General features: G+C 32.1%; 2 protein-coding genes across 2 annotated transcripts; one reads left to right on the top strand and one right to left on the bottom strand.

Moving 5' to 3' along the window:
• Nucleotides 1-607: 607 nt before the first annotated feature.
• On the bottom strand, nt 608-2,560 carry LOC105129621 (probable (S)-N-methylcoclaurine 3'-hydroxylase isozyme 2). The gene is made up of 2 exons (XM_011031756.1): nt 1,519-2,560; nt 608-1,430 (listed from the first exon to the last, which is right to left on the bottom strand). Exons 1-2 carry the CDS (start codon nt 2,428-2,430, stop codon nt 825-827), a joined length of 1,518 nt encoding a protein of 505 aa, XP_011030058.1. The 5' UTR covers nt 2,431-2,560; the 3' UTR covers nt 608-824.
• Nucleotides 2,561-5,708: 3,148 nt separating this feature from the next.
• LOC105129712 (uncharacterized) lies at nt 5,709-7,628 on the top strand. Its single transcript, XM_011031894.1, has 4 exons — nt 5,709-5,898; nt 6,824-6,924; nt 7,045-7,104; nt 7,500-7,628. Exons 1-4 carry the CDS (start codon nt 5,709-5,711, stop codon nt 7,626-7,628), a joined length of 480 nt encoding a protein of 159 aa, XP_011030196.1.
• The last annotated feature ends 4,598 nt before the right edge of the window (nt 7,629-12,226 follow it).

Below are 12,226 nucleotides of genomic sequence, written 5' to 3'. Positions count from 1 at the left end.
TTTTTTAATATAGTATTAAAATAAAATTTAATCTCAAATACAAATTTTATGAATTTAACTTCGAGTGATATTTATTCAATTTATATAATTTATTATTTTATTTTATTTTTCTTTGTTTATTGATTATAACTTTTAAAAAAGATATTTTACTTCAATTTGTGAATTTACGGTTGGATTAAAAGAACTAAATTATATAATAATTATTACGTTGTTTTGATAAATAATGGAGAAGCAAATAATACAATGCAGAAATTATTATTTAAATTAATAATTTTGTTGAGAATTGGAAAAAAAAATTAACATCATTTATAAAAACTATTCACACTATTAAATTTTACAAAACTATTCACAAAAAGAAAAAAGAAAAAGAAGAGCATCGATTCTGTTGTCCTTCATCGCCTTCACCATATTCTCACAAAAACCGGTTATAAGAAACTCATTATAGCTTGCCGGACGATGATAAAGTTAAGGCAGGAATCACATCTCACCTTCACAAACATTTGGCTGTTTCTCATGTTCAAGTTAAGGAATTACCTTAAGATTCATCAACCATTGTGAGAAAGACTCTAGCTTTTTTGAAGTATGAGATGAAGAGGATGTTCTTTGCTGATATAGAGTTGATTCAGTCTCTTCAGAGACTTCCAACAATCTTATTTCAAACAAAACTAGTAAGCTATTAAACAGATTGTATCCATATAGCACCACACCAAATAGCCTAACATGCTTCATGGGCCACAACACAGCACAGGAAACAATCACGCAAGATAATAGAAAACACGGGGAAATTAAAGGGTTGCTCCATCATCAACCACAAGAAGTTATGATCATTTCCTCAATTTCGGTATAAGCTTAAGAGGTTGCTCCTTCATCAATGTGATACCGTACTTCTCATCCATGTCTAGTTCATCAGGAAGCATGTTATTTGGTAGAGACCAGTCAAAGCCATGGATTAAATTGGCCAAAGCCAGCTGAACTTTCTTAACAGCCATTGGTAACCCAGCACAAATCCTCCTTCCACTTCCAAACGGCAAATACTCAAAATGGTTTCCTTTGTAATCCAGATCAGAATTCAGGAATCTCTCAGGTTTAAAACACGAAGGGTCTTCCCAATTGGCAGGGTCTCTTGCAATTGCCCATACATTCACAAGAACTTGGGTGTCCTTTGGTATGGTGTAGTCCAAAACTTGACAATCTTCTGTTGCTCGGTGAGGTATTAGTAGTGGTGCTGGAGGGTGTAGTCTCAAAGTTTCCTTGACACATAAATGCAAGTAAGGGAATTTTGCCAGGCTTGATTCTGTTATCAAGTCTTCAGGAGTTTCTCCTGCAAGTTCTTCGCGAAGTTGTTTCATTGCTTGTGGATTCCTCATCAGTTCTGCCATCGCCCATTCGACTGTTGAGCTAGAACTATCCGATACTGCAGCTAAGAGTTCCTGCTCCCATAAAATAATGCAAATGATATTACTAATATCTCAACAAAAGGAATGTATTATGAGTGTATAAGATAGAGATCATATATACCAGGAAGAATAAACTGATTTGCTCATCAGAAAACTCCCCATCAAGCAAAACATCAAGAAAATCTTTACGTTCACTGGAATTATCATCATCTCCTGTATCGTTGCGGCCTTCTCTGCGTTCTTTGATGATACTCCCCCATAATTCTTGAATTCTACTATCGCACTCATTACACTTTCTACTAACACCTTGAAGATCCAAACTACCTAGTAGAGGATACAAATCCGATATGTTTAGAGTTGTATGCAACTCCATCATTTCCCTTACAAGCCCACACACTCTTTGACACTCTCCAGTTTGATCATAATCTATCAAGTCTTTTGATAAGTAAATGTTCGCCAACGCATTAAATGTATAAACAAACACAATATCTCGTATTTTGACTACCTCCCCTTCCTTCTTTTTCAAGAAATCTATCATTTCTTTGGCCTTGGTTTCTCTTGTACTTGACTGTCCATCAACGACTTTAGAAGAGAATAGCTCATTCCTCATCAGGGAACGAAAGAACTTCCATCGGTCGGTGCACTCAAACGTCCAAGCTATGGAGTCCTCATTCAGCTTAGGGTCCTTAGCAAAGGATGCGTGAGGCACACACCGGCCGGAGAGTTCTCGGTCATGGGTCTTGAGGATTTCGGAGGCTGCTTCCCGAGAAGACCCTACCACAACAAGTTGAGCCCCTAGTCGGAGGGACATGATGGGACCATAAACCTGTGCTAATTTGGTCAATGAAATATGGGGCTTGTTTCCCATTTGAAGTACATTTCCTATAATAGGCCATGATTTAGGCCCTGGTGGAATGGCCGGGACTTTGGAAGATTTGTGTTTTAGGACAAGGGAAAGTAACAATAATATTGCTAGAAGAAACAACATGGGAAAAGATGGATAGGAGTTTGCTATAACACTTAATGAAACCATTGTTTCAGTGAATTAACGCAAAGAAGGTGTGTTACAACATTAACCATGTTGCTATTTATAATGGTGGAAGAGGCAATCAAGATAGCTACTGACGACGGACTGTTGCTGCCAATAATTAGAAAAAAATACATTAACAGTAGAAGACCTTGCCATTAACCTGAGGGGGTTTATTCTCATTCAAAAAATGCCAAGCATAGCTTGCTGGTTTAAATTTAATTTAAAATAGTAGAAGTTATGATGTACACAAATCTCAAATGTTACAAAAAAGAATTAATTTACATATCAATTACAGGTAATCTCCTGGACAGATCTAATTGATAATATTTGTGGAATGATCTTTGAAAGTTTGATGGAACCAATCACATGACTGATTATTTTTTTTAAAACAAAAAATAATTGATAAAAAAATAAACTGGAATGTCGAAGCCCTTCCATGTTTGAAGAGCCCTTGTTTTTTGTTTTCCTTTTTCTAACCAGTCCAATAGGCCTTCTTTTCTATCTCTCTTTTCTTCTTTTTTTTGAATCATCTCTCCTTGCCCCCGGTGAATGTCTCAATATTTGATGGATCAGTTTGTGGATTTTTTGGCGTAAATTGAAGGGGCTTGAGATGCCATTGTCCAAGTCTTTCTCTGATCTCCAATGAAATTGATGATCCTGCGTGCATTCACCTGAATTAATATTTAAAACAAAATCAAACGAGAAACGATAATCATAATGCTATTATTAATTACAACTAGGCCCACCACACAACATTTAATGAATGCTACAGCCATATAATGCATTTGTCGCAGTCCAAGAAATTGATCATCTGGAGATACCCAGTAGACACTTAAATGATGCTAATTTGTTTTTTCTTCAACTCGAGATTCCACTTGATATTTATACGTGAAATGCAAAATGCAAATAAGATTTAAATTAAGAATGTTTTATTTAGCTGTTTTTTATTATAAAATAATATAAATTATATCTTAAAATTTTATTTAACAACTTAAATTATTAAGTTAAGATATTTCTATAATATGGTATCAGAACTTTAATAACTAAGCATTCATGAATTCAAATCTTATTATTTTTATTTATTTGATAAAAAATTAAGTAAAAAATACTGCAGGTTTGTATAAGTTTCAAACTTAAAAATTTTTTAATTAAAAGGGTGTTTTGAAAAATAATATAAATTATATTTTGAAAAAATACTGCAGGTTTGTATAAGTTTCAAACTTAAAAAACTTTTAATTAAGAGGGTGTTTTTTTTATTAGCTTGCTGAAATTATAATTTTAATTAACACCTTACTACTTAATTATTATTACTTGAGCTATATTAGCTTGCTGAAATTATAATTTTAATTAAAAAAAAAAACAAAGGAGAACATTGTTTCAAGGAGTTATCTTGAATGCTCAATTCAAGAATCCATTTATCATTTTTTATTTTCAAGATATAAAGTTAGGAAAATGTAGTAAAGATTTAATCTTGCTTCTTATAATCTTGAGTTACTGTCATTTATTGTTCTTTTCCATGCTTACAATCTGTAAAGATTTGATCTTATTTATTGAATGCCTTAAAACATAATAATTATTCTTTCATGAACATCCTTATGCTTTATGGGAATGATTCAGGAAGAGATTTTGTTGTTTTTTATGTTCAAGATAATTACTTGTTGATTTACTAGTAACCATTTATTTCATTATTAACTTTGGCATAACCTGGAAAAGATTTAAAGTGTTTAACTTTTGTGGTTAATTATGACAAAGAATATGACTTTGAAGCATGAAAGTGAGAATTAAGAGGATATTTGGTTGTGATATGGTGTTGATTCTATCATAAATGATCCGTGCTGTTAATGATAATAAATAGTTTTTCTCATGAGGGTATTGAATTTCGTGCCCATATAAGTGTAAGGAGAAGTTTGATTTGAAAGGTGAAGTACGAGAAGGGATCTTCAATTTTGTGGAGTAAAATAAGATTGCTTCCAATCTGTTGTGTGTTAATCATGAAGGGAAATCAATATGGAAACGATTCAAATCATTGGGATACCCTTGAATCTAGACTTTTTGAACGGTTTTTAGCTGATCCTGACCGCAGTTCAGACTCTTATCGGCACAATGTACATCAGATTCTTAGTTTAACATTTCCATTACCTTAATTATGTGGGCAGTTGTGTTCTTGATGATTGTGAATTTAAGTTTTTTTCTTCTTTGACTAACAATGATGCAGGGCACATACTCCCAGTATGAATCATACGAAGACGGTGGCAATATTGCATCCTATTATCGTGGTTCTTATGAAAGCAGAAACCAGGGACAGCACTCAGGGCAGGCGGCTGGAGGTTCATGGCTGGATAATGAAGTTATGGCTAGACAACTACAGGAGATGTCAATATATGGTGAAGACTCAGGAAGCACAACTAGTTAGAATCACCAACTTTTATTTAATCTTTATCTTGTAATTGCTTACCTTTTATGGTTAACTATGGGCAAAGTTTTGTTCCTAACTCTATAATCTTAAATCTACAGTACTTAGTGCACAACTAGGAATGCCAAAGAATTTATTCTGGAGCTTACAGATGCGTAACATCTCAAGATAATCAAAAATCATTATAAAATTAGAACCGACTTTTTTTACCATATTCTGTTCGGGATGGTTGAATAAGATTAGATACTGATCTTCATGAAAAGAGTTCATAGCTTTCAAATAATCTGGGCAGCCTAGTACTATATTTTGTGGACTAGACATCTTCAAGAGCAGAGCTCACAGCACTGTGCTATTTTACTGGCTATACCCATCTGGTTTAACAGAAAAACTGAATAGGATACAAAATTTTAGGGACTCTTATAGAACAAAGGTGATTATATGGAAACAGTGACTCTTGATGCCTCATCGGAGTTTTCCACTGCGACCACACAGCGTAACGAGCAACTGTCAATGTTCTTACTTCTTGGCATTGAGTTGGACCTGCTTAAGAATTTTAATAGGACTTATGCAGTTTATTGCGGATCCCTTTGAATGAAATAGAAAAACCTTCACTTTAAGCCTTACATAATATCCTTAATCTAAAGGTAGGGTAAAAAATGCTGTGACAGCAAGCCATCTAGTAGCCTCGACACCATGTTTAGAAGTTGAAACTTGAAAGCCCTTTAGGATCCATGGTCCTTATGGTGACTATAATATAATTGACCTCCTTTTTTCTGTATTAGTGAATACAAACTGCTAAAATTAATATAATTAGAGCCATTTATCATGCTATAAAAGGAGTAACTAGGGGCACTTCTCAGGAGCTATGATGGGACAACCATGGCATGGAAGCTATGGTTCGTATTTGGAAGATGATGAAGCTATAGCTAGAGAACTGCATCAGAGTTACAATTCATATGTAGCTGATGATGATGCAGCTATAGCTAGAGAGCTGCAGGAGGCGGAGGATAGCTTGGGGACAATGGCCTTATATGATGGAGCCTTTGGAAGTATAATAGGTAAAAATTTTGAACCTTCGATTGAATCATATTTAGTTAATGGTTAAGCTTCTTGGATAACTCTTGGCAAGTGCTAGATTTTGTTCCTCGCTCCATAGTCCGCTTGCTAAAGACTCACAAATCTCATGCTGTGAGGTTTAAAATCTACAAAAATGTGTCTGATATTTATTGTGCAACTAGTTACAGTCCTGGAGATGACTCTTTAGGCTCAATATAAACAAATAGAAAATCAAAGTTATGCAAATTGAAAATTACAGAATGTGAATGGAATGGAGTTGGGTGCTGGCCAAGGGCCTGGACTTGCAATATTTGGAGTCTGCAAATCATAACTGAGATCAAGTCGCAGGATCACAGCATTCCTTTGTAACCACACACCATAATATATTTTCCTTGTAGGAACTTGTGATGGTTTCATTTTTTTGTCTTTCTGGCTCTCTTTGAATGGATTCACAACCCTCCACTGCGATTAAATTGCTCCAAGGCTTCAGCACGATGTGTTCGGAAAAGCATGGCAATGAAACATCTGGCATTCTCAAATCTCATTGAGTTTAAATTTGAAACCCTGTTAGATTATCCTTAACCTTAAAATGAAAGTCTTGTTCTCTTCCTGAATTTTTCAGTAAGAATCAAAGTTATTTTCTTCCTGCACCCCTGACAAGCATTTGACTGGCAGAAGTCTCACTGTTTCAAACTATTATCTGTATAAACTTCGTGATTTGACCTGGTGATGGATTCAACTGATTGTTATAATCAACTTACTTGAGTAAAATTTCTACAGGTTTTCAATTGAATAAGCATATTCATCTAGCTTGTGGTCTCTAAATTTTGCTTTAGTTGATAATGAAACGACTTTAACAACTGGACCACTTCCAGTGTTAATTAGGTTTATCCTTATTTATATGACCAAAATAGTGAATTTCTACAGATTCTGCATGGGAGGGTAATCTTGGAGGAACTTCTGCTAATAGTGGAGGAACTTCTGCTAATCATGGAGGTTCTGCTAATCGTGGAGGAACTTCTATTCGAGTAAGATAATGAACTCATATTCCTCTTTTCTCTTTGTTCTTCTATATTTCTTCAAGTGCAGCGTGTGTGTGTGTGTGTTACTGAGTTTAATTTTTCTATTTTCTTACTTTTTCCGATCAGGAGACTAATGTTCAAACACGGGTTGGCGGTGAAGTTGATTTAGATAATATGTCCTATGAGGTAGGCTTTCGAACGGGAACTGCATGCTTTCGTAAAATTTCTGAGCTGACTTGTTTTAGCAGATTCCATTAGTTTTCTTTTCTTTTTTCCTTTGAAATTCTAGTTGTATGCTCCATCAAACAAGCTTTTCTACATTACATTACAATAGTTTACGTTGTTTATTGCATTTAAGTTTTCAATAAGAAATCAGTGTAAACTCTGCTTTCTGTTGGGATTTTGGTCAAAACTTGGCAATTTGTGGCTTCAAATGATACAGAAATCAAAGTGAAATGGTCGGTCTTCCACATTTATTGACGTTCGAGAATTCTTGGCATTTTCTTATAATCTAATTCACAAGATCTTGCTGGGATCTTCATAATATGAACATAACTTTGACATTCTGTTATTTTGTTCAGGAAATGCATCGATTCGAAGAATCCATGGGTAGTGTAAGCAAAGGTCTGTCTAGGGAAGCAATCTCTAGATTGCCTGTTCACAAGCACAGTCCATCAAGCACAAGAAGCAATTCAGGAGATGCAGAGTAAGAGAATTATTAGCTTCAATTATAAATTCTATTCAGCACAACATTTATGTGCAAGTGTTAAGCAGGGGCACAGACACACACATGTGCAAATAAAAGACCATGACAATGTCATCAATGTAGGTTTTGCTTATTGTCTGAAAAGAGGACAGGTCCTTCCGGTTTTGAAATGATATTAATTCACTTTAAATTTTTTCCGAAATAGATTTATTTTGTCTCCACTTTTATATTTTTAACTAAATACATTTCTGTTTTTTGTATTTATCCTAGGAAATTTGTTCAGTTCCCAGGACGACAACCAAACACAATTCATAAATGTCTATATATCTACCTATACCTATAACCTTCCCAAGAAATAGCTTCTAAATTATTATTATGTTATTATCCTCTTTAATTCTTCTTTCATGCCTGCATCTAGGTGTGTGATATGCAAAATGGAATACGAGAGGGGGGATCGCTTGGTGACTTTGCCCTGTGCACACCAATATCATGAGGATTGCATTAAGAAATGGTTCGAAGATAACAAGGTTAAGTTATTTATTCTTGCTTGGCAATGTTGATTACTGTTTAGCAGCTGTCAGTTATTTGCTGTGCCTTTGTACTTGAAGGCATACCTGACCCCTCTCTTCTTCTTTCTCTCGCAGAATTGCTGTGTCTGCAAAGAGGATGTGGCTGTTAATTAGTTCATTTTGGCATTTGACACAGTACCATGGCAGAGATTAGAGCTGCTGGTTCTGAATTTACTCATATCATATGTAGTCTTTTCCATTCTTTTCTTCTTCTTTTTTTCAATTGAAATAAGCGAGACGATTCCTTTCTAATATTACATTATCTTTCTAGGACAACAACACACTCTTCTCAACCAATAAATCTTCTATAGATATTCCACCATTTTGTAGATGGAAATAATATCATTTTATTTCTATCTATTTTATTTTCTTATTTTTTTATTATAATGCTTTACTAGTTTTTTTTCTATTTGAAAGGGATATTTTTTTCTAATTTATTTTTTTTCAATTCAATATTATTAAGGTTTTCTAGTTTTTTTTTATATAAATGGTTGTAATAGCCTTTTAACAAAGAGAACAAAAAAAAATAAAATTAAATATTTTGAGAGTCTTTCTTAATCTATGGTGTTTTTAGTCTTAAAAAATTTTGACTTACAACAAATCTCTTATCATTCACGTCACTTGTGTCAATTGATATTAAAATCCAATAGTTTTTTTATGATTATTTTACTTTATTTTATGTTACAAAATAACCATAGCTAAAGAAATTACATAACAGGACAAGCATATTATTTTTATCTATATCAATTATTATCATTTAAATTCCTGATGGTGGAATCCTTGATGCGTAAATTCACACCAAATTATTGTGTCAGGGATCCATAATAAAGTTATCTATCTAAAAGTAGTGTTAGATATCCATTATAAAGTAATTAATATAAAAATATTAGGAACTCATATTAAGGTGATTCATACATAAGATATTCTTAATAAAGAATAATTTTTAATTAAAAATTAAATTTAAAAACGAGTTTCTTTCAATCCAGAGAAACTAATGCTAGAACATTTTTAGAAAAATAAATATTTTTTTAGTTAATTTTATTTATTTCCATTTTATTTTCCTAATCTTTATTATGATACTTTTCTAGTTTTTTTCTCTTTCTATCAAGTATTATTAGGGTTCTCTAGTTTTTTTTCTATACAAAAGGTTGAAATAGCTTTTTGACAAAAAAAACTTAAAAAATAAAATTTTAAATTTTAAATTTTTTTCAATATTTAAGATGTCTTTTTTTGTTTTTCATGAGTTTTAAATTGTAAAAGCTTATTATCCTTCACTCTGCATGCGCCGAAGAGTAAGAGCTTATGGCCCAAAAATAAGAGGGTAAAGAAAAGGCATGTTCTTTATGTTTATGCCTTAATCGAATAATATTTTTTTTAATTAAAATAATATTTTGATATGTTATTCATGATAACAAGCTTTAAGCTTAGATAAGAAACTTTAGTATTTTCAAAACATTTAATAGTGAGATTTAAGCTTTTTTTTCGATGAAATCCAACTGATGATCATAAATTTGGTGATTTAATATATATTTTTTATTGTAGTTCTAAAAGAATTTTATGATCGTATTATTTGATTTGGAGAAAGAGTTTGAGTAGACTATATTTCTATTAATTTTTTCCACACCAAGATTTTTCATATAAAAATTCGTTATATTGTGTGTTTATGTGATATTTTTATTTTTATTTTTGTTAAATGGTTGGCCATATTTTTAAGTGAAAAAAGAGAGAAAAGAATTGAGAATTGTAACATATGAATTTGGTTATATTCTTGTCTTTTCCCAGCATAGATTAATAATGGGATTGTCAAATTTGGTTTCAGGCTTGGCCTAACAAGGGCACTAGGCCATCAATTGAACCAACTGGTCATTTACAACAGAAAATTATAATTAAAAAAAAATCATAGGTGTTTTTTTTTTAATTTTTAATGATTAGGTTTGACTATACATATAGATTAGGTTTCATTCATGGTTAGAACAAGCGACCTTGGATCCTGTACACTGTGCTCTGAAAACCTAGTTTGGCCTAAGCCTCAATCAAGTCGGCATTTATTCTTAGACCACTCAGCCAGCATCAGAATGTTTTTAGTGTTTTATTTGTTTTTGACAAACTGTTCCAAGAGAAATGATTAATCCTCCCAAGTCATGCAATCATCTTTAATATATTTATTTTTTTATAAACCCCGAAATCCAGTAGTTCACCTCATCCTAACTAATCTGGTCTTTTAAGATTGGTCTATTAAAAAGTTAATTTTATTTTAAAAAATAAAACTTGAACCAAACACTATTAATTTATTAGTTTGAATATATATATATATATGTGTGTGTGTGTGTGAGTTTCTAAATTTAGAGAAAGGACCCATCATTTCGTCAACTTATTACAGCATTTAATTACTTTTTTTCATAATTTTTTGAAATTAAAATTCAGGAAGAAAATAAGGATATCAGATAAAAATAAGTTTTAATCGCCATGGAAGTAGAGTTGATGGCAAGCATGCGGTACAGAATTAACCATGTGATTTATTGAAACTTCTTGTCCAACCCTATTTGTTTTTTATTATTATTATTATTATTTATAAGCAAGTGATGATCAATAGAAAAGTGATGATCAATATTACTTGTCATTTTCGATCCTTTTGAAATGGAATCTTTATTGGACCCACAAAAAAAACATAATCATGCTAAGGTAGATTTCACCAACTAGGCTAGGAATTTAGATGTAGAAAATCTTTTATGTTTTTTTAATCATAGAAATATTTTTAGTCATTTTGAAGTATTAAATGAGATTATATTCTATTTAGTGATTTTAAGGACACAATGATTTCATATATTTAATATATATATATATATATATAATGAAATCAAAATGCTTTAGTAATAGGTATTATATTTTTTTATTTTAAAATTAAATTATTAATTTTAATGTAAAATAAAAAATAAAATGATTAATCTAACCTTCTATAATTTATAAAAGACAATACATCTCGGTGAATGAACAATATTACTTCTAATACTTAATTCAAAGTTTTTTTTAAATTTTTAATCAGAGATAATTTTGTTATTTTAATAAATAATGAAATGTATGTTTGGTCAGTAACTTCTCCTTCTCCTTCTATGAAAAGACAACATTATGTTTAATGTTTAGTTTTAAAAAAATTTAAATTAAAGATGATTTTATGTGAAATGTCCTTTGGATAGTAATTTCTCCTTTTCTTTAGTATTTTTTTAATTTTAATTAAAAATATAATGACTAAAAAGTAGCTCATTTCTCATCCGGGAATGAAAGAACTTCAATCGGTCAGTGCACTCAACCGTCCAAGCTATGGAGCCCCCATTCAGTTTGGGGTCCTTAGCGAATGGGATGTTAGGGACACACCGGCCGGAGAGTTTTCTGTCGTGGGTCTTGAGGAGTTATGAGGCTGCTTTCCGAGAAGACCCTACCACAACAAGTTGAGTCCCTAGTCGGAGGACGTGAGTGGACCATCAACCTGAAGAACAGTATGGGGCTTGTTTCCCATTTGAAGTTCATTCCCTACAAGTGGCCATGAATTTGGCCCTCGTGGAATAGTCAGGGAAGATTTGTGTTTTAGGACAATGGAAAGTAAGAATAATATTGCTAGAAGAAAAAAACATGGATAGATGCTCTGCTAAAACACTCGCTGAAACCATGGCTTCCATGAAAGCAAAGAAGTTGTGTAGCAACTTTATCAATGTTGCTATTTATGACGGTAGAAAAGGCAGTCAAGCTGCTGGCTAATGAATTTTGATGCCAATAATTACAAAAATATTATAGAAAACCTTGCCTGTGACTCGATTTGATTACGTGGGGTAGGGTTTTTTTATCTAAAAAATTTAATTTTCAAATCATTTTAATTTAAAAACACATCACTAACATTAACGTCAGTGATGTTAGAATACTCATAAATTAATATATTAATTTAAAATACTAAAAACATGTTTTACAACACAAAATTTAAATCGTGTTAGTTTTATTTATTTTTTATTATTGAAAACCAGTGACTTTTCTCTTTTTTTTT

This window comes from Populus euphratica, unplaced genomic scaffold, assembly GCF_000495115.2.
Source record: "Populus euphratica unplaced genomic scaffold, PopEup_1.0 scaffold16.1, whole genome shotgun sequence".
NCBI classification, from domain to species: domain Eukaryota; kingdom Viridiplantae; phylum Streptophyta; class Magnoliopsida; order Malpighiales; family Salicaceae; genus Populus; species Populus euphratica.
Note: the sequence above shows the minus strand (reverse complement) of the source record. Positions and strands in the feature narration are given on the sequence as shown.